General features: G+C 34.6%; 1 protein-coding gene across 2 annotated transcripts in view; it reads right to left on the minus strand.

Annotated features, from left to right (window-relative positions):
• Positions 1-24,187, minus strand: part of Gas2 (growth arrest specific 2) — a 109,917-nt gene that overhangs the window by 47,108 nt on the left and 38,622 nt on the right. For both annotated transcript variants that reach the window (XM_042691660.1, XM_042691658.1), the window contains exons 4-5: positions 14,507-14,570; positions 4,919-5,060 (exon numbers count right to left, since the gene is read on the minus strand). In XM_042691660.1, coding sequence (XP_042547594.1) covers positions 4,919-5,060; positions 14,507-14,570 — 206 coding nt within the window. The remainder of the gene's footprint in view (positions 1-4,918; positions 5,061-14,506; positions 14,571-24,187) is intronic.

Here is a 24,187-nt window from a genome sequence, read left to right on the forward strand (position 1 = left end):
ATAATATAGTAGTTCCTCAAATAGAGTTGCTACATAATTTCCTTAAAATAAAGTTACTACATAATTTACTACTACCGATTCTGCTATATATTCATATAAAAGGAAATCTGTATCTCAAAGAAAAATCTAAATTCTCATATTTGCTGTAGCATTACTATTAATTACCAAGATATTTATCATAAGTGAACATAGTAGATGCAGGAATAATAAAAATTCAATATTGTTCCTCTAGAATAAAGTCTTTTCTGTCATTTCCAACAATATAAATACCCATGTGTGATGTGTTAAAGAAAAAAACAACTGCAGGCACTCAAAAAGAAGAGATCTTGTGTATATGAGGAATATAAGCAAGGTGGTATCATAGAAGTGGAGTAGAGTTGTTACTTACAGACAGTTTAGTAAAACAAGGAGATGAAGGCCAAAGAATACCTAATAAGGGTTAGCTAAAAGAAATACGTTCAAGATCAAGTGGACGTCTTAATGCCTACAGTTAATGACAATATACATTCCTAAAAATACCACAGTAGATATTAAATCTAAGACATTTGTCAATTTTTTATATTTACTCATTCCATGACAACAGTGCTCTTCATTGCATACTATGATACATAATAGGTATGCACAGAGTTTGTCATAAAGTTTTCACCATTTTGCCCCTAACTCTCCTCACAAACAGTAACTTGGCACTGGTGTGATTTTTCTGCAAAGAAATAACAGTCTCAGATCTGCCGGAAAAGGATTTCCATTGTGCAGCTTTCTGATACAAAACACAGAAATGGCTGGTGTCACATGAAATAAAGTACAAGAAAATGTTCTAATGACCTTTACTAATGTCTACTTCATTTTAAGATGGACTTGATTATAATAGTGAAGGGGCTTTTTTTTTTTTTTGTAACTGTGTGAAAGATAGTAGAAGAAATGGAAAAGACAAGACCAGACTGTGGGCAGTGGAAATATATTGTTGAGCAAACAGTGAACGATGACATCTGTGCTTCTTATATTACCTTGGGATAAGACAGTCTGGCAGGTGTTCTATTCTTGGCTAGGAAGCTAGCCAGTTTTTCTGTTGAAATGGGATTTCAAGAGGAGCCTGATTACTCAGAAGTATTCTATCTCCCTTCCCCAGACCGAGGAAGTGGATGCAAAGAGGAAGAAGGTAAGAAAGGTTTCTTAGAATTGTATTCAACTCTTTGTGTGGAACTAGCTCAACACAAGGGAATGCAAAGAGAACTAAACCTGACCCCAACCATTTTGTCTAAGCAGAATCTCACTATCAGGACATCTGGAGAATAAATTAATTTCAATGAACTCCACTGTACTTCTTTCATGATATCTTGATTAAGGAATGTGGGCTGCACTAGCCACATTAAATGTCACCTATTTTCTCCACTATTCCCCTAAGTATTAAAGAATACAGTCTAAGGGAAGCATTGAAGGTTTCGGAATGGGAGTTCTTGCTGAATCCATTGGAATTTGATCATCTTAATCCAGGACTTTCAGTTCTTTGTTTTTTTCCTTTCATTGCCTTTTCTTCTTCATTTCTTTTTCCTCCGATCCCTTCCTTTACTATTCTACTCCCTTATCCTTCCTTTTTTGCCATTGTAGATAGTAACTTTGTGAGAGTAAAAAATAGTCTATATGAACTAAACACTGACCATTGAAAGGACTATTTTATACCTTGGTTCTAAAACAATTGTTATGGTACATCAATTTCAAATCTCAACTGCTGCACCTGAGGCTATACAGTTGTCATAGAAACCATTTCCTTTTTATAATAGACATATGAAATTCTCATTGAAGTCATTAAGGAGGCTCAAATTACTTTTCTCTGTTTCACCATTACTGAAACAAAACACTTCAGTAAAGACTGTCACATAAACAGCATGCAAACAGTTCTGTGTACCTATCCTCAGCATAGGATGATTACTACCTTAAGAAATTGGGGTGGTCAAGTGAATTTGGAAAATTCCAGGTTCAATAAGATATTATTGTGTATGTCTGCAGATGCTGTGGCATGCCAAAGCACATTTCTAACCTCTATATGGAGACAATAACAAAGTTACATTTCTGAAACTGATTGAACCAGAGAAATCTTTTCCTCTCAGGGCATCCAGTGGCAGAAAAATTATTGGTGAAATATCACTTGAAAAATGGTCAAGGCTTACAGGATAGAGTATTTTATAGCTGGCAATACTACTGAAATAACCTATATTTAATCAACACCCCCCCCCCATTAACAAAACTGACTGTTACTTTCTCAGACTCCTATAAACTTAAAAGAAGGATTACAACCCTTCTGAATGCCCTCCATTGTTCTCAGTTGAAAGAATAGAAATTGGAGTAGAGGAAATCTCTGCAGAATAACTGCCTTGCCTTTATTGGTCTTTCTGTCTTGCTGTTTTTTTGTCTACACCAGAGTGTTAGTAAAACTTTGCTAATTCCATTGAGTTGTTTCACCACCTCCTGGTCTTCTCCTGTCTTCTCCAGTTCTCATGAGACACATGATATAGCTGGAGAGAGGAGTCATTTGGGGGTAGTTCTCTGTGGTTCACATAAGTGGCATCCAGTGGCAACATCACCCTTTGTAAAGTTACAATAGAACTGAAAAGCACATGTGCTCCTAGACAGCATGAACAAAGCAGATATATATGAGACAGAGTAGATATTTTTAAACTTTAATTATCTACATTGATAATATGACCAACAAATGTGGAACTGGAAGACATAGATTAATAAATGTGCATTTCATCTCTGAAAATTAAGACTATTTCTCTCTAGAAATGGTACAAGAAGATAAATATACTGGAAGATAAATGCCTCATCAAATCAATGCACGTATGTAAGAAGGCAAGGAATGATTTGGCACTTTTATTTGGAACAAAGTGTCACTATTTTGGAAATGAACTGTACAACTTGGAGGAGGTGGGGATTCTGGAGGGAAAAAACTGGGAGAAAATGAGGGAGGAGGTGATACTGTTAAAAAAGAAATGTGCTCATTACCTGACTTATGTAACTATGACCCCTATGACAAAAAGAAAGGAACTATGTAATTATAACAAAAAGAAAGGAAATGACAAGAAAAACTGCATATGGACTGTAACACAACCTTATCATTAGGAGATGAAAGATACTTAAAATTAGACATAAAAGAGGAGTAGGAGGTAGGATGAGGAAATAACAATGAAACCAGTCCAGAGACTGAATAGCTAGAAAACACACATTACACCAGAACAAGGGGCCTGAAGTGACATGTCAGTGAGGTTGGGCTTTAAACTTGGATTTTATGGAAAAACAGTTTCGGTTCGGCCATTCTGATTAGAGGAATATTCATAAAGAAGCATTTCAAGACTAAATTGCTCAACAGTGTAAGTGTCAGGAAGAACTCTCATCATTTGAGAACTGAAATATTCATTAGATTAAATGACTCATTTGATTAGGAGGTAAAAGGTGATGTTAGCCAGATGACCACAGCCGTGATCTTGAACCCTGACTGTATGACACTGATGAACATAACTCAATATCATAGTTCAAAGGAAATGAGTAGGGATTGCTATGGTGCCCCAGGAAAAAAATGCTCTCTTTCTCATAAGAGAATAAAGTATTTTAAAAATCAAGATGTGTGACTGATCCTGAAGAAGACTGTAAGATACTTTAAATTTAAATGTCTCTCCTATTCATTATTCCCTGAATGGGTTAAACAGTCTTATCCAAAAGAAATTAAATGCAAATTATATTGGCTAAGTTACTTTGATGCATGTTTACCTTTGCTGCCCTCAAGAGAAATGAGAGCCCTTAATTGTTCAGATAAATTATTGTGTTTCTGCTTATCTCAATCTGCCTGTCAAAGTTTCAGGAGGAGAAATGAAAATCAAAGAGAAATCTCCTTTCCTGTATCTTAGAGTGTCCATCAGCATTTTTCTCAAGCCCTTTTCAGTTCAGAACCCTGATAATGAAATTACCAGCTAAATGCCAGTAGTCCTTCACAATCTTGCTTTTTTTGTACAGCTGCCATCATAGTTGATGATACATTTCTAAGGTTCCGCTTATGAATGAATGCTATATTTAATTCTAAGACCTGTGGTGTTACCATTTTGATATAATTCCTAAGTGATTATACCTACATCTAAGCAACTTCTCAGTCTCATGATTTCTTTCTTTATCATTCTTTTTAAGTTTGTCCTACAATAAATGTTTATGGGGCATATGCATCCATACAATCCAACACAGTAGTTATCATAACCAAGAAAAACTGAACAGACAGCAAATCTACCTTGAGCCTTCAAATCATCCTGTTTACTGTTTTACTTAGAAATTACTTCTTCTCACTGTGATGATATCCAAGAAACCAAAAAAACTCTGACCCAAGGACTTTGCTCAGTAGAGAGACCTCAGAATGTCAAATAAGACTTTATGAGGATCTAAACTACTTTTCTTCTCTCAGCAGGCTTCACAAATTTTGTTTCCCTTCTTCACTAAGAACTCTGCCTTTCAGATCTCATATCTTGAGAAAATATATGGTAGACTCGCCAATAGCTAGTATTCAGTACAGTACATTTAACACCCATCATGGGTTCACTTTCTCTTCTTTAAAAGCCTCAAGATTTTGTTCTTTGGACTTGTTACCTGCATCACGAAATGGTAACAGTGAGACTTACAGTAATGCCAAATACTATTTTTTTAGGGGTTGACTTATTTTTCTACAGTTCTAGATTCTACATCCTAGCATTAAGTGGAGCTTATTTTAAATGGCAGGCTGTTTTGAACTTCCAAGTGAGCTGTAAAGTCTACAAACATTTTCACAACATGTTGAGATAAATTTCAGGACATTGAAATCAAATAAGGTCAGACAACTATGTGTATTATAGTTGAAGACACTGACAGCTATTAAGACATCTGGTATCTGGTCAGTTGTACTTACAGCATCATCTAGCAAGTTTCCTGTGCTCTTTTTTCCAGAAGACTTTGATGAAGGAGAAGGTGAAGGAGATGGGGTAGAAAGTGTTTCTTCTTGTTCAATTTCTTTTTCCAGTTTTATCAGACCAGGAGGTTCCACGCCATACCTTAAAAAAGAAAAGAAAGACCACTTTACGTGATAAGTTACAATGATATGAGAACTCATTCCACTTCCCTCTCTCTTTCCCTTCCCTATTTCTTTTTTCCCTTCTTTCTTCTTTTGTTTTGTTTCTACTGGGGTTTGAACCCAGGACCTTATGCTTATCATGCTGGTGTTCTACCACTTGAACCATGCATGCTCTCTTAAACTACTACTTTTATTTTTATTTATTTATTTATTTATTTATTTAGGGTCTGGTCGTGGGCCTGAACTCTGGGCCTGGGCGCTGTTCCTCAGCTCTTTAGCTCAAGGCTAGTGCTCTACCACTTAAGCCACAGCGCCACTTCCGGCTTTTTTTTCCTGCTTATGTGGTGCTGAGTAATTGAACCTAGGGCCTCATGCATGCAAGGCAAGCGCTCTACCACTGAGCCACCTTCCCAGCCCAACTACTACCTTTTAAAAGGCAGTAATGTTTTCCAATATTGAAATGGTAAGATCTTCAATAAGTATCCTTTAAGAAGAAAACCACAGGCACTTTTTGGATATGTATGAGACACACTTGATAACATACTAAAAATAAAATCTTCAATGTACGTGTTAATGAGTCAATAACATGAATAACCAGGGGAAGTTCAGTTTTTAGCTTTTATATTTACCAGCTTTGACAATATCATCCATGCAGTAATTATACTCATTTTGACCACAGTAATTAAAAGATGTAAGTCAAATTATAAGGTCAGAGACAATTATAGCACAGAGTAGAAATTTAGTATTAATTGTGCATTTCCTAAGGGCCTAGAACAATGTTCTATGCAATAGAGGAGCAGGTATTAAACTTTTAGGAACAATACAATAAAAACATATACATTGTTGTAGGTAAGAATAGGAACAGAAAGGACACAAGAATGATTTAGAATAACAATATGTAAAAATTCATGATTTGTGAATTTAAATGCAACAGAAAATCAGAGGGAGAGAGAGAGAGAGAGAGAGAAGAGGGGAGGGAAGAAAGAAGAGAGGGAAGGAAGGGCCAGGGAAGAGGAAAGTAAGGAAGAGATTGGAAAAAAGGAAGAGTAAGAGGGAGGGAGGGAGGGGCAGAAGGACCAGGAAAAGAAGATAGAGCAGAAAAATGAGGGAAAGAAATCAAGGGACAGAGATTTTTTTGCCATATTATCTCTCATAATCACATTTTCTATAAACAAAACTCTTAAAAGTTTGGTTTCCTAGATAAATGTCAACTACAACTAGGTCAGGAAGGCTAGGGTTACATAAAGTTCAGGAGTTGTGAGGATATAAATATATAAATAAATATATATATTTAGTTGTTGGTGGTGGTGTTAGTCGTGGGGCTTGAACTCTGGGCCTGTGCTCTTCAGCTCAAGGCAAGTGCTCTACAGCTCTATAGCTTGAGCTACAGTGCATTTCCAGTGAGGATATTTTTTTAATCACCTAGTTACTTGCACACACTCATTCTTTATTGTCATTATAAAGGTAATATACAGAGGTATTTCAGATACATGACAGGTAACGAGTACCTTTTCCCTGGATTTCTTCCAGTTTTTCCCTCCCATCCCCCTACAAGTTGTATAGTTCATTTTCAACATAGTGTCTAGTATCACTGCTGTTTGTCCACCCTTTGTCCTACCATTTCTGTATGCCCTCTTTACCCTCTCCCAAACAGATAAACTTACAAAACAAGAAAAAAGATACAGAAAACAAAAACAGCAACAAAGTAAAGGGAAAAAAAACCTCATATCCATTTCTTCGAGTTCATTTTAATAAATATTATTTTATATGATCAGATGCATATACATAGCTATTGAGCCATGTGATCCTCTCCTATGAATAGCCTCCTTTGGTCTCACTGTGTGCATGTCTAGAGACCTGCATGATTTATCCTGTCCCAGTTTATTTTTGTCTTGTCATCCAGTGTGTTTACTTGTAAATTTATAGGCACATTCTAGTTACCATAGATGAGGGAAAACATTCAACCTATGTTTCTTTGGATCTGGCTTATTCCTAGGCCCATTCAGTCACACATTCATTTTAATAGACAAGAATGCAAATCTATAGGAGAGGAACCAACTGGAGCAGGTAAGTACCCAAGTGCAGGGTTTCTGAGTCACTTTCTTTAACATTTTTATTCAAGTGATTGCTTATTAGAGAGGAGAGGAGAAAGTCCCCCACAGATCAAAAAGTAGATAATAAATAATACAATCTTCAGATAGAGAATAAGTATATTGACAGTAGATTTAAAGCCTTTGAATTCTATTTTAAAACATCATTGGATGTAAAGCCTAAATTATTATTCTGTTCTAATGAATTGTAATTCTAACCAATAACATTGCACATTTGCTCAGTACACATTTCTAGGGTTAAGCAGTTTATCTACTCTTGATGTATTGTTATGGGCTCAATCAGTTCAATTCTTGATTTCTACCCTCCAGTGAGACAAAAGAATTTGAATGATCTTAGCCTCTGAACACTGAGAGCCCTCTATGTAGGAGCACCATACTGGAAGCCCCACCCTGATTCATCTTGCTTGTGATTAGATAGTTAATTAGTTTAACTCTCATTGAAGATATTACCCGTGTCTGCAACTTAGATCTTTTTATTTATAAAAGCAATAGTTGTTATTTCATCTCCCAGTCATTTGTTTCATATTCTGTTTCAGAACTCAGATTGTAAGAAGAGAGGCCATATATGTCAGGTGTCCTTTGAAAGGTGGAAAACATACCTTAGAATTCAGTACATATCAGCTTAAACAGACACAGCTCAACTGAAAAATTACTGCTCTGAGCATAGCCGCTAGTCTACAGAGTAAGGTTTACTCCATAATGAGTCATAGTTAGCTATGAAGACCTAGCCATCTTTTACACATGTTAACCAATTAATGAAGTATTACTGGAAACACTTCCAATCAGTAAGTTTAGAGGCCATTCTATCTGAGCCAAAGTATCTCTAGCATCTGGTATTGTGTGCAGAGTGGGTACATGACAGCTACCCACAACTGTGAAAATTCCTTTTCTTACACATGAGTGTTACCCTGTTCAAAATATAAATTCAGTTTCATGGTCTTGAATCCCTAAATGTATCGCTTACATTGAACATCAACATTACAAGTAAAAATGTACTCCATCTTGTAAAAAAAATCTTCGAACACTGCCCCAAATTAAAATACATATTTAAAATTGCTGACACAATCATTGGTCTTCATGAACACAGCCTCTGAATACTATGGATAAATACAAATAATACTATATAGAGATTGATTTATGGCTCTTGTCTGTAGTAGAATTGAACTATCATAGCTTACTCTTCAAATGGATCAAATCACTTACACTCTATGACTCTATTTTGTATCAGAGAAGTAGAGATGAAAATGGCTTGCCCTTTATGTCTGTTAATAGTAAAAGAAAGAAAAAGGAAGAATTTTAGCAAGACAACAACATGGAACACCTTCAAAGTATCTGTCACTATGAGATATCTTGACAAACATTATTTCTCAGCTTCAATTTTGTGCCATTGGTATTCTGAATACCAGTGTACTTAATACATATCCAGTACAGTTTCTGACACATGGCAAAACTTCTGAAATTTCTGTGGGTTAAGTAACTCATAATTAATGACCTGTTTTCTGCACAACCAGAAAATTACAACAGTGACTATCTGCTATAAACTCCTCAGGTTTTTTTTAATATATCAAACGAGATATAATGTTAACAGAGTCAAAATTAAGGTATGGTTGAGATGAAGGGTAGTATTAGTACTATAGCTGCATTCCACAAAGGAATTTACTAGGGTAGAGGAATTTTTCTACACTGTGAAATAATAGAAATATTTCAGAAAGAGAGCTTAGCAGGCCAAGTGATAAATTCAGCTTTTCTCGTAATTGGCTGGATGAATTTAAGCAGGTAGCCCTGTTTAATCTTTCTAGAGTTCTGTGGAGTCTTAGTTCCACTGAGGTATACAATTTGGTCATGTTTAATGCTCTTAGGAGAATAATATAAACTTGATAGTAAGGCTAGTGGTACTTAATGCACTGGAAATAACAGCCAACTTAAAGTCAATCATAAGTGAAAGCACCCATCATATTTGAAAACACACATTAGGTCAATTGGAAAATATGATTTCATTTGCAGTTGTAGTGGATGCATGCCACTTTTCAGAAGTAGGGTGCATATGTTTGACTTTTTTAAACAAAGTGGAATGAAAATAAATATGCTCTTAGAGTAACAACAGGCTCCACTTCATGTCCAGTATAAACAAAGTAGACGAAGTCTGAAGAAAATTGATTAACAAAAAATCACACATGGAAAATTTTGCCCTGGAGATTTCTTTTATCTGGGAAAGCTGAAAATTAGCTGTGCCACTGAACATAGAAAATCAACACTAAGTCCAAAATCTCTGCTTATATTGGCTTTGGAATACTACAAGCTGCCTAAGGTAGAGTCAGACAGTCCTGAAATGCACACTTAAATACCATTCATTGGCTTCCTGTCTGTCTGGAGATGTCAACAAGCTGTATATCATGAGATTCCCCTGGGGCTGGGGGCTTACACCTGCAAGCCAATTTCATCATCAAATAGTTCTTTTTCTGTTCTCAAAAAATGGTTGCTATACTTCAGTTTCCATAATTAACACTATACTAGTTTACATTTCAATTTTCTCTGTAAGATTCTCACAAAGGTATATGGTTTATCTTTTTCTTTCCCAATTGTAAGATTTTTGTAGTAGAGGGAGCTAGCTGTTCTCAAATTCAATAAGGATCAAACTAAAGGTACTAAGAAGGTTGAAGCCACTAATAGTAAAGCCTTCTACTTGTAGACCTCAGTGACATAAAAAAGGGGTAAATACTTAGAAGGCAAAGCTTTGGTTTTTTTTTTCATTAGAGGAAAGTAAAGTGCCAGGGAAAGTGTGCTATGACTGATGACTTCATGAAGAGAATCTAAGAATGAGTTTCTTATATTTCTGGGACATGAAGCAAGTTTTGCAATGGATCTAGATAAAATAACTGCGGCCTCCTCTGCCCGCTCCCCACCCCCCCAAAAAAGGAAAAACTTGAATACCAAACTAGAAAAATTTCTCAAGCTATTTCATAGAATATGGCTTTCAAACAAAACATCTGGAGTCTATTTTACTAGAGCTAGAGGGACAAATTTTATAGGCAAATGGAAGAAACTCCTTTTTTAATGCATGTTATCCTTTATAGATCCCTGCAAGATAAAACTTGCCCCATTTTTCCTATTTTAAAGGAATTTAAAGGCAGGTTTATACATTTTTTAAATCCATTTTATACATTTTTTAAATCATGTGAAAGCAAATTCTGTTCTTAGCAGATAGTTGATGTGCTCTGAATAAAAATTAGTTAAGTATGTAATCTTGACATACAAATGTATCCTTTTTAATTGATATATCTTTTCATTAGAACAGGGATCTAAATAGAACATTTCTTTTTAATTGTCATAACATTTTTTCCAAATCAAGGAAGCACTCAAAAATAAAGCAGAAACTGCCACTACCATGTTCATTATTACTTTAGAAGTTTTTTGCCTTTGTTACAATCTTAAATCTCAAGTCAATAAAACTGTTGAATTCATTATGTCTTTTCCCTTCATTCCAACAATTAACGTCAAACCAATGTCATTATAAATACATTTGAGGTTGTTCCAAATTACTTTTGCTGAATGTTTTATTTTTCACAAGACAAACACAAATTTCACATTCAGAAACGGATGTCTTTTTGAAATAAGCACAGAGAGATTTCACATTCCGGCAATGATTGCTCTATTTAGTTAAAAACAAAAGGAAGTTTTACCCATGAGAAAAACATAAGTGGTCTCATTTCTCCATCTTAGAACACAGAGCAGCCCACACAGCTCTCAGAGGAGCTTCACACTAAATGTCCCCAGGCAGAAGAAAGTGGCAGAGATTCAGAAACATTTTGAAAATCATTTCCAGAGGATGTCGTTGCCTTTAAGATGATATTTATGAAATTTGCAGAAGTAAATGTTTAGAGGCAGATATAAGAACACATCATCTCTTGGTGATGAAAAATATAAAACTCACAGATTACATTTAGAACTTTGTGAGTGCTGAAACTTATCTCCTCTGTGTACAAATTAACCATGTGGTTTTCTGTACTCTCTCAAATACCACTGCCACTTTTAGCTGAAGCTGTTTAAATTCATCAATTTATGTAATCTCCTGAATAGGTGTGGATAAGAAGGAAACAAAAATTTAAGTATCTCCATACCAATATACGGTTTTGGATATATCTAAGGCAAACTTGGAAGTCACTTAACCTAATACAGTGCAATATACCTTCAATCACAATAAATATCTTCAAATACAGACAGAAAAATTTTAATGGGTATTTATTGTTAAATAATTTACATAACTGGCATTCAATTATTTCTCTTTACCCTGCACATCATAAGGAAACTAACACTGTAATATGTTAGAATATTTTCCCACTTAAAAATAAATAGTATTTCACACCACTCAAGTAGGTAAAGAAGATGGAAAGTAAACCTTTCAAATTATCTTAATTTTTACTTATCTCCACCATGATATCAGTAACTTTTTGAAATATAATTTTTGCAATAATCATCGGGTTTATCTGCTCATGTGATAATAAAATGTGGTCAGATATGAGATAACCCAGAATAATCACAATATAAAATATTTATGGTAAATTGATCCTAGTTATTAAGGTTCATTAACCACAATGTTAATCTGTCTTACATTCTATGGAAAGGTAACCAATAGATAATCCAGTTGGCAGAAAGATGGCTGAGTCCTAAAGCATTTTATCATTTAACACCCTTTAATAGTGTGGCTGTAATGATATGAGGTGTGTGTGTGTGTGTGTGTGTGTGTGTGTGTGTGTGTGTGTGTGTGTGAACATTATAGAACTACATTGTGTATGCATATGAGAATAGCATAATAAAACGTACCCAAAATTCTTAGAAAGGACAAGGAAGGAGAATGATTAAAAAAGAGTAATAAAATGAGCTGAATTTGATCAAAGTATGTTATATGCTGGTTATAAATATTAACTAAAACAGGTATAGGTAAAAATAGGTAAAAAAACCAAATATTTCCTCAGATATTTATATATTAAAATACATTCAGATGCATAAAATACAGTTTTAAATGCATAATGCCATGTTTTCTTAGTAGGATCTTTAAATCACTCACATTTTTTTACAAGTATGTCACTGGCAGGAGCTCATTCAGTAAGATATTTACTTTGTGCCTATTTCCCCCTAGTTATGGCTAATGACTCCCTTGGTATTTCTTTGACTCTGGTTGTCTGTCCTGTAGCCAGAAGCCCCAATTCTAATAGGAAAAGACAGAGTGTGGAAGGGTTTTAGAAGCAACAGGGCCTCTGTTCTCTTCTCTCATGAAATTCAGGGATGTGGCAGAACCAAAAGAAATTCAGTCTTAAACAGATACAGGCCACATGCTCAGGCTATACTTAACCGGTAGATAACTGTTGAGCCATGGACAAAAAGTTCTGTGTACAGCTTTGTATAATTTCCTAGAAAAGATATGACAGAAAACAGAAAAGACTTAAGGTGTCTCAAAACCATTTTATTTTTATCCCAGATTGGATCAGACTGGTAACATTTAATTTGAATTAAAATATTAAAGCACTCTTTCTCAATTCAATTACAATGGTTCAATACAATTCAGACTGGATGCACTATTCATTAAAATTAGATAGACTATGGTGATTTAACAATTTAGTATTACTCTGGACTCCAGATTAATTTTCTAATGAATCATAAAAAATGTTTAATAGCCACACTGTCATACTTTCTATTTTTGTTTGCTTGATTTTCTACATACTTTTCTATTTCCATATTCTTAACTAAAAGAAGGTACCGACCACTGGTAGTTCAAACCTCTTATCTAACTACTCAGTAGGCTGAGATCTGAGGATCATGTTTGGGTCAGATTAGGCAGAAAAGTCTGTGAGACTTCTCTTCTCAATTAAGCTACAAAAAGGCAAAGTAGAGTTGTGGCTTAAGTGATAGAGCACCAGCTTTGAGTGGGAAAAGCTAATGGATAGTGTCCAGACCCTGAATTAAGCACCAGTACTGACATAAACACACACATGCAAACACACATATACACAGGAGTATACCTAGATTTTGATCATAAAATATCTAATTATTTCTGACTTTTTAAGACCTCTTCCAACTTTCATATTATCATTTTTCACTGGTTGAATTTCAGAGAACTATTAGAAACAATCTAGCTACAAAATAATAAATGTGAAAACATTAAACCAAAACAAGTTGATTTCATTTATTAAGGTCCCCTTTCTCTGCTTATTTGGCTATGATTTCCTTATTCCCCTAGAACAAAAAAGATTCCAACTATGTCTCTATATAAGAGTAACACTGTATGTCTTTCTCCAATAATAAAAAACAAAATGCAGAGCCAAAGAAACATAGGTGGCATATTTTCCCTCATTGTGCTAGCCAGATGGTGCCTGTAAAGCTACAGTAAACACACTGGGTAGTAATCAAGGGGTTACAAATGAATTGATTGATTTGTAATAGACTCTGGAGAGCGCAAATAGTACAATTCTTTAAAATTCTTTAAAAAGTCAAAGCCCAACAAATAAGTACCAGGAAATGGCTCCTGCAAAAGAGGAGGGTGGGGCCAAGTGGAGGGAGGTGGAAAATAATACTGAGAAGGGGAGAAAATGCAGGCAAGAATTCATTGTATATACCAAAGAATTGGGAAATGTAAAGAAAAGGGGTGGGTGAGTGGGAGGGAAGTGAAGATGTCGAAATGATGACACAGATAAAGATGCATTACACACATGAATTGCTTTGTTAAAAGATAAAAAGTAGTACATAAATTAAGGTAATGTATGGGTTGGGAGGAGTAGGTGAAAAGTTTGGAAGGGGTGACATTGATCAATCAACACTGTATTAATAAACTGCTTTGGTGATTGGCCACACCTTTCTACAACTATGTAAAGATAACAAAAATACTCAAACAAACCAACAAAAAAAAAAAACTAGAGTGCAATTTACAAACAATCTCCCCACTCAGAAGTACAAACTGAAAGAACTGAAGAATAATGTAGTAAATGAGGTAATTGAGCCAAAGTAATTGAGTTAATTGTCAAATAAACCTACATGTCCAACTTTCTCCTCCACATGCTATCAAGGAAGATTTAAAAGAAAATGTGTTGGAATAAAGGATATTAGCCAAGTCTTAGAGATGGAAGTTCTGATAAGATGTGATGAGTACTGGTGGCATGCTTTTTAGTTTGAACAACTGCTCTCAAGATGGTCTCACATCCTACTTGAATAAGTGTTTTTCTCAACAACTAAGGTAAATATTAGCAATAAAAAGCCGGTAGCTTCTCTGTTACTTGGGTTGAGATGGTCTATGTCTTGACTTGGTGGCAGTACATTGACCTACCTGGCAGCAATCCGGCCCAGCTCTAGCAAACACAGACACACTTCTCTGGGTTGCTTGTGGAGAACTGGAAGACAAGACACAGATTTCTTTATGGTAGAAGGCACTCTGAAAGATTAACAACCAACAATTTGCAAATCACACCACCTCCAATCACTCATGATGCCAGGGACAAGCTGGATTTGGTCTGCCATTCCAAAACACTAATTTCAACTCCCCAGTATAGACAGATTTCAAAAAAAAAGAGTTTTCAAAAAATTATGTCTGCCTTCCCTCACGAAAGCTTAGTCTCAAGGCCTTTCACCTTAAATAAGTTTTTACCCAATTAGTTAATATTTTCTGGAATTAATGTATATGTAAATCAGTAAAGGATATACATAAAACTAATTCTCAAAGTATATGATTGACACTTGTAAACACATAGACATATGAAACAATGAATAAGGACTGGGATTTTTAACATTCTAGGACTACCCTCAACCAGTGACTTTAGCAGAAATACATAATAAGGAGAATTAGGCAATGCAAACTAATAAAAACTATAAGCCATACATTTGGTTTCCTCCAAATAATGACAGATGTCAAGAGTGAAATGAAACTTGATGTCCCATCCTGATCAAATTTGATTAAGTAATACTTTAGAATAAGACATTTGCAACTGATTGGGACTTGTAAATATGTACCCATGTAACACCAGCCAGCATTGTACATCAAAGGAGGACCTTACATTTTAGTTAATACTTCTACTCTAAGGAAATATTATTAGTTAAATATGTGATTGCTTTGGATACTTTCAGTAATGATGACACTCACAATTGCATCTGTTGAGTATACAAAGCAATATATACTGTTCAGACAACTTTCCCTTTTAAAACTATGATTAGGGTATGTTAAAAATATTAAATTCAGAATCATATAAAGAAAACAGTTAATGCTGTCAATTCCTTGAGAAGATTCTTCACAAAGTTTTGAAATTACTAATCAAATAGAATGCTAAGAAAAATAGCACTGCTGCTTTAATTCTTCAGGATAGAATTTGGAAATCATTTGATGTTCAGTATTTTTCTATTTAACTTATTTTAATATGTAATTCATCTTTACAGGTTATGGCAGTGGTAATATCTACTTATAACATGATAGAGTTTTCTTGAAATCACTATATGTAGAAAAATACCTTTGGTTGGATTTTAAAATTTTGTGACTTCACTTGTCTTTAAATAGACAAAAATTATCTTTTGAAATATATACATGCCATGTTTCTCAAGCAATGCTTATTAAGTTGGAGTTGACTATGAAAGTATGACTATAGACTGTTTCCATTGTTGATAATACAATTATTGTTATCAGTTGACCACTATGAATTGTCACCAAATTCTATTAAGGGAAGCCTTAACTTATTTAACAAGATAGAGGTAACTACTAATTCCAGGTTTGGATTTATCAGCTGACTATGTCGAGAAGGATACCAAATTCACAAGTAAATCAACTTCAAGCACAGGCTGTTTAATATTCTATAGGCATCAGTTGTACACGGAGAAAGAGAATACACATACCAAAACAGAAGTCAGCACAGGAAAGCTACCTAATTGTCTAGATCTCCAACCTCATATTCTAACTTAAACAGATTTCCATGGTCTGAAACAAGCAGGAGTTTGGGGTGGGAGGAAGGATGAGCAACAATTGAAGAGGTAAAGATTTTTAAGACTCTGTCAATGCCCTCATTGTTAAGTGAAAGCTGTGTGAGCAAGTGACTAAAGCCCCAGGAGCTTTAGTATTCATGCTAATGAAAATTATGAGGAAGTGTGTCTGTTAGTGAAGAAACCTAATTGTGCCAATGCACATTCCATAACTCACAATGAAAAGTAACACCTGTTGCAACCCTGGTGGCTCTTGAGCCAACTTACTATGCATATTGTGAAGACTTAGAAACAGTAGTTGCAAATAGATGTTACGAAAAATCAATTTTGTTACAAAGAAAACAATACAATGGGCCATATAAGAGAGAATTCAAGTAAAAGATTTTTTTTTTAATTTTCTCACTGTTTCCTTTTTTTGTCAAATTAAGAGATATTATGTGCCTAAAAATCAAGGAGAATCATTCTTGCCAAATTAAAACTGAAGGCATCACTCTATTTCATCTTCATAACAGAACCACACCTTAGAGCTCAACACACATAAGCTTCTCCACTCACAATTCTTAGGACAATATAAACAGAAAGATGTTGCTTTCAAGTCTTCTCAGAAATATTATTTTAGTAAGCAACAGAATTTCTTGAAAATATCCTAGCTATATAATATCATCTCAAATGATATTGGCTTTTCAAATACTGGACACACCATGCCTGGTTCTAAATGGCTCCAAACAAAATGATGATGACTACCAAGCACTAACCGTGACCATCTTCAGAGGTGCATGACTTAGCATCACACCTAGGACAGACCAATCCTTTAGTTAGGTTATATGGCACGTGAAGGATGATGACCAGAATTTCATGGTGGCTACAAGGATTGTAAGGATGAGCAAACTACAAAGAATGAGGTTTTACCTAGTCTTTCAAAATGCAAGAATTCAATTTATACAAAAGTTTATTCAATGGCAAAAATTTAGCCTATTATCATGATAAATTTAAAAGTCATTAAGTGATCTAAGTATGTCTATTATACTTAAGAGTCCACATTGTATTTTTGGCCTAAAGTAAGTTCTAAACTGAAGCTAAAAATAGAAAAAAAAAACCTAGTGATTGTGTGATTGAAGTACCAATTCTGGGTGTTGAATGTGACCTTTAACGTTTACTATTTGTTTTATTTGGGGAGATTATTCTGTAAAACTTCACCTTTCTCAGGAAAAACAGTACTGATCACTTCTTAATGTATTTTGTAATTTTGTAACAATTAAACAAAGTAATATTTATTATGCCTAGAATAATAACTGGCACATAGGAATTTCTGGTTCAATGATAGTTGTCTTCATTTTATTATTTAGCTTTCTGTTGTCATAAATGGTTTGCAGAAATATTATCTTCATTTGGTTTAGTCAGTTACCATTAACTTTTACCTTTTTATTGTAGACATTTTTTGTGAACGTATAATGTATTACTTGCTATACTAAATGATAGAAAAAAATCTTCATTATTGGGAGATGTAATTTAGTGTAGTCCTATGATCCTGAGGATATTTTAGTTATTTTTAGCATTATATCTGCAAGTGTTAGTTCTAAATATAAACATAAACATATTTTAAGCTAATAAATATATCTGTCTATATATACACACATATAGAGTTACGACAAATTTGTATGTAGTGTAAGTTTAAAAAACAATTATATTTGTGCATATGACATCAACAGAGGGTATTGGTGTTTAAATGCATCAACTATCTTCTTATTAATTTTCCTCTATCACTAAGAATAAAATTGGAGATAAGGGTCTCATTGTCTTTTCTGCCTGGGCTAGCTTCAAAACACAATCATAATTCTTAGACCTCAGCCTCTGAGTAGCTAAGATTATGGCATGAGCCACAGGCACCCAACTTGCATTGTGTCTTTTAGAAAACCAAATAGCTGAAGGTGTGTGTTCCTAAAAATGATTATGGAGATGAATCGTAATGTATTGTGTTTCAGCTGAGTCATATATATTACTTACTTCAAACATACTTCCTCATTTGCCTTCCTAACAATTAATAACTCCCACTTATAATGAAATTGATAGCCAGATATATTTTTCCCACTGTATTACTATAACATAAACATGAGCTTTTCCTTTGATGTATAGGTAGAAAAGGGGATTCATATTCTTCATTAAAAGAATAAAAAGCTCTCCTATCAATGGCTATTATTATATTCTAAATCCTATAAATCCTATCAGTGGAAACTATAATGCAGAATGCCTCTAGAAAAAGTAATGCAGAGCCTCACTCAAATATGTGTGGCTAGAGACTCCATCACATAACCTAGATTCTGTAAAAAAAGAAAAAAAAATCTCCTGGGTATCAAATATCAGCTAGAATGCTGCTGGTTCCGGGAAGAGAAAATGAGGCCTTCCACTGCAACAAGGGGTCAAATTTCAATGTCATGGAATCTGTAAGGATAAAGTGCATTAGAGCATGAACATATAGCTTAGCTCAATATATTAAGTTTTAACAGATGGGAAAAGAAATGAAAGCAGGAGAAATGTGTTGTCCATTTGGTTTCTATATAGCTAAAGATTACAGTAATTATAGTAATTTTCAGGAGGCCTGTTTTTAAGCTTTTTTATTTGTGAAGAAAACTTTAGAAGTGTATTACTGCCTAAATATTGTTGAATTATAAACACATCATTAATTAATGGCTCCTACCTTGGCAGAGTAGAAAATATGTTTTACTACTTCAGAGAGTTCTATTACTATAGAACAAAATAAACAACTTCTAGTAATTAGAAGTCAGAAGAATTGAGCTCTACCCAAGGCTGCCTAATATAAACATAAATATAAAATAGGTGGCATGCCTTCTACTTACTCTTTCTTATGAAGTAATTATATGGTTAACAGCAGTTGGGACAAGGTATACAGTAAATGGTACTCCCTTGAAAATATTATTATCCAGTCCTACTCCAACACTACAGATCAACAATATGAGATCTGCAGAATGGAATGCTTGTAGTTAATTGTTTCTACTTCTGATTAGAAATATCACAGAACAAGAGTTTCTTTTCTTCGTTAGCATTCAGCACTCAGACACAGCAACTGAGGGCAAGAGTATTTTTTAAATTAGTTTAATAATTTACATTTCACTTTTCCTTTCATCTTAACTAATCTACAAGCACTGAAAATTGACACAAAGTATAAATTTCCAAAGCAAAGGAGTACCATCTTTGAGCTGAATTAGCTAAATTTCAATCCAGCTCCATTTTTAAATGTTTGGTCATTGAAAAAACTGAGTAACACTTTGCCTTACTTATGTAACAGTAACCCTCCCTGTCTATCACCTTTACAATAAAGATGTATTTTAAAAAAGAGAAATTAAACTAGGCAGGAAAAAAAAAACCCTGAGTAACACTGAGCAAGTGATTTAATTCTGAGAGCCTCAGCTTCCCATTTATAAAAAGCTAGATTGGGGGCAGAACATCTATGTTGACCTATGTGCACAGCTTAGCTGCCTTTTGCTGAGCACAGAGCTATAATCACCAGACATAGGAAGAAAAAAGATCTAATCCTGGGAAAGGGAAAAGCTAATAGAAACCAAAAAGCTGCCCACTTTCCTAAGTCAACCCTGACTCATCAAGACCTTGACACATATTTTTCATTTCAGGGAGACACTCAGCTTCCTTGGTCAGTTTCAACATCATTTTATCTTACTTTTGCCCTGGCAGATGACTAAATTTGAAAAAAGGCTTCATGAGTTCAAAAGCAACAAAAGTAAATTGAAATACTACCATAGTCAATACAACATTTATTTTTTTAACAGTTCTAAAAACACTAAATAAAAGTCTTGGAAAGAAGGTGAATGTCAATAAACTGGAGCTAAATGAAGGTCATGAAATTGCTACTTTACATTAATACTAAGATTAATAATACAGATTCTCCCACCCAGAAAGACTCTTGCAGTCCTCAGTAGAGACAAAGACAAGAACAGAGGTGATTTGGCAAACACTAAAAAGCAGGCAAAGATTCTTTTTCTGATGCAACCAATGACTTCAAAGTATAAAATGGAAAGTGTGAGTGTTGAAAAATCCAAGCACAATCCATTTCATTTGGGGGCAGCAAAGTCAAAACCAATACCACAGAGAGGTAATGTTTGCCTCTGACCTATATTCCAGAGAACAAAAAAATTTTGTCCAATGTGTTCATCAGAGTGATGCATCAAAAGAAGACAGGACCACACAACAGGCACAAACACGGGGAATAAAGCTAAAATCAAACACATCACATCACACAGTTGCATGCTACGCAGCAGATAGCAAACCCTTTTCTTGCTGGGTAGATTCTTTGTCAGAGAAATAGCTGAAGAATAGTCACTGGCCTCCAAATCCTATAACATGATGATATTATCACAATCACAGAAAGCAAAATGTGTATTTTTAGAAAACCCCCACACCCCTTCTTTTCCTCCATCCCCAAGTCACCTGTATGTGAAAAAAAATAAACAATCTCCAGGGAATGAAAAGCAAAACAGTTTCCAAATTTCCAATGTAAGTTATACATATCCTTACAAACAACAATACCATTAATTAAATGAAATTATGTATACTTACAATACCTTGGAAAAGTACCACAGAAGAGAATTGATTTCTGGCATAATTTAAAAATGATTTTAAGCTGAGACTACCTCACAAACTTCAGATTTTATGTTAGATGGCAAAATTGAGCTACATGGAAATATCCAACATTTTTATGACAGATTATTAAAGTTTCTAAATTGATATTTAAAAATTATTAACATCACTATCAGGAAGATTAGTACTGATTACTACTGCCGAATGACATTTACATTTCTTTGAAACTAAAACTGAAATAGTTTTTTACTTAATACATTAATTTTTTATTCCACAATTAGAAGTTCATGTCTTTAAAACTATTGGAAGGCTAATATTTCTTAATTCAAGGAAATATTTTGCTCATAGTTTTAACCTAAAGTACAATCCTAAATATTTTCAAGGCATGTAATGAAAGCAAAACATCAATCTTAATGAAACAAGGAAGGACAGAGAAGACTTCTAGGCAGTTCCTTGCATATCAACAGGCTTTCAACAGGAGGGACCAGGAGGAGCAATTGTATAAGGTTAGACTATGCTCCACAGTGTTAATAATGGATGCTATTTGTCCAAGCAGTGGTGGCCCAGTAAAGTAATCCTAGTTACTCTAGAGACTGAGATTGAGAGAAAAAAAAAAATCAAAGCTGTCCCTAGGGGAAAAACGTTCACAAGACTACATTTTTAATAAAGGCTGAGGCTGGTGGCCTGTGCCTGTCATCCTAATTACAGTGGAAAATGTCCTAAGAATACGCTCCAAGCTGGTCTAGGCAGAAATAAGACCATGCCACAAAGCTAAAAAGAGCAAAAAGGGTTGGAGGCATGTATGGCTCCAGTGGTATTTTCTCAGCAAGTACAAAACCCTGAGTCTGAACCCCAATGCGATAAAATAAAATCTGTAACATTCTGTGATATCTGTTGCTGGAGAGAGTGTATGTATTATGTATTTGACTCTATAATCACTTCAAGGGTTTTTCCTTTTAAACCTCAATAAGGCAAAAAAGGGGGAAAAAATAATCCCACATGTGGATGTTAAAAGTGTCAACAAATAATTCCCCCAAACAAGAAGGCCCACTCTCATCATTTTTGTTTTTAATATATATCACCCAAGAGAGGATTTTGCTCTGCAGCCCAAGCTTGCCTTCAATTCACTATGCAGTCTTCATTTCAGGATACTTGTGCTTTAGCCAACAAAGCCCTAGGGTTGTCGTGACTTACCATCACTTCTGACGCTTTAGTCTAAATATAATGAATTATTCATGCTTCAAAGTGTATGCTGTAATTATTCACTATGTAAGGTCTGTTAATTGATGAGATAAGAAAATGTACCTGACAACCCAATTAGTGTTCATTTTTCTTTCAACTTCCGAGTACGAAATTTATTGTGATATGCTAGCAGTAAATACGCAATTTCATGTTTATAGTGTGTCATGTTTTCCCCATGTCCTTCAGTAGCTTCAAAAATACTATCTTTGGATGGCTAGAGTTTATTTCTTTATACTGATATCAAATACCATAGATTTGACTTATTTTTAAAATAATTTCAATGACCATTCTGGTGCTTCTTATTTCCTTTAGATAAGCTTTAGAAATAGAAAAAAATGAACAGTATATATATATATATTCCTCAGATCTTTGATATATATGTCAGATTTTTGATATAGCTTTGAAATATATGATGAGATCTTTGCTATATATATGAATGAGATTGGTGAGATACATATATATGACACAAACTATATATGTGTATATAATATAAAATATATGTCAAGTTGTCCTGCAGGAAAGACTAATTCCTAAACAAAATATATAGACATGTATATGCTATTCTTGAAAAAAATATAGACAGATAGAAAATAGAAGTCTAAACATACAATGTTTAAATTTTTGTTCATAATTTTTAGTCTTATTTTATATTTACCTTATTACAAGGGATCTAGCATTTGTGTGTATGTGTGTGTGTGTGTTTGTGTGTGTATGTGTTTGTGTATGTGTGTGTGTGCATGTATGCACTGGGTCTTGAAAACATGGCCTCACATTCTTGCTTGTATTTTTTACTCAAGGCCCTTTTGCTGCTTAATTGATATTAAGTGTCTCACAGAATTTTCTGCCTGGATGGCTTTCAACCACAATCTTTAGATCTCAGCCTCTTGAGTAGCGAGGATTACAGATGTGAACTATGGTCACCTGGCTCATCCATGACTTTTTACACTTTCAGTGGTGTTATAAGACTTTTATGACTAGATTCTTTGTGACATTTGTACACTTTCCTTGGCTAACTTTTGAACCACTGTGGGGCTTAGAATTAACCAATGACATTTTACAGAGGAAACAATTATCTTTCCTACAATGTCAGATAGTAAATTTCAGATTGTACCCCATATTGCAATTTTAGGTAGTATAAGAAGTAATCTCCCAACCATCAAAAAGGCAGAAGTATGGGAGGTTGATGAAATCAGTTGACTGCCCATATTCTCAAGTTCACCCCTGGCAATCCCACAGAGGGTGCTGGTTATTAGCTGGTTATTAGCTGTTGTGGAAAGAGCACAAGATTGTATGAGTTTGTCAATCATGATCTTCTGACAAATAATTGTACAAGAAAGCCCTGCTTGTCTTTTTATATGGTAACCTATCAGTTGCCACAGATAAGGATGCTTTATTCTGGAAAAGACCGTTGAACACTCCCAAAAGATCCCTCTTCTTAACACACAGCACAGTGATCTATGTTATCATGCAAACACATTTTTCCCCTCATCAGGGCATCTTTTCACTTTATTTGCTGTTCAAAAACACTAGCAGACAAAGGATGCTCTTCATCTTGTATGCCGCTAAAATGAAATCTTGAGGTAGGAAAAAAAGAAGAAAGAAAGAAAAACGATGCCCTAAATTTCCTTTCCAAAGTGAAGTGTGGAAAGACATCAAGCCGAGTATGTTATTGTGGCAGGAAAGTCAATTCTGTAACCACAGAGGCTAACGCTAGCAGCAGCAACCCAATCACTTCTCACCCATTGTGAGGAAGGAGAAAGCGTTCCCTCTGTGGAAATGGAATTCTCTTGTTCCTCCTCTTGATTATTATTAACATCTATGGGCACAGCTGCTTCCTTTCCTTTGACTAATTCTAATATCAATGTGATCATACTGGTCCCCTTTTGCTATATCCCCAGGAACTTTTATGCATTTCCTTGTGTCCTGTTACTTTTAATTGAGAAAAGAAAAATAGAAAGCCTGTTTGATGTGCTTTGGTTCTCAGAAGATTAAAGATGATTTCTAAATTAAGTAAGCCTTGAAAACTTAGTGTTAATATACCTTATTAAATGCATTTTAATTTCAAGATATAAACAAATAGAAGATTAATGTGTGTGGGGCTGTGTGGGGGTGTGTGTGACAGAAAGAGAGAATGAGAGAGAGAGAGAGAGAATCTCTCCACTTATATCATGCTGCCAGATCTGACTTTGTCCAG

This window comes from Dipodomys spectabilis, unplaced genomic scaffold (genome assembly GCF_019054845.1).
Source record: "Dipodomys spectabilis isolate Male_0828 unplaced genomic scaffold, ASM1905484v1 ptg000145l, whole genome shotgun sequence".
NCBI classification, from domain to species: domain Eukaryota; kingdom Metazoa; phylum Chordata; class Mammalia; order Rodentia; family Heteromyidae; genus Dipodomys; species Dipodomys spectabilis.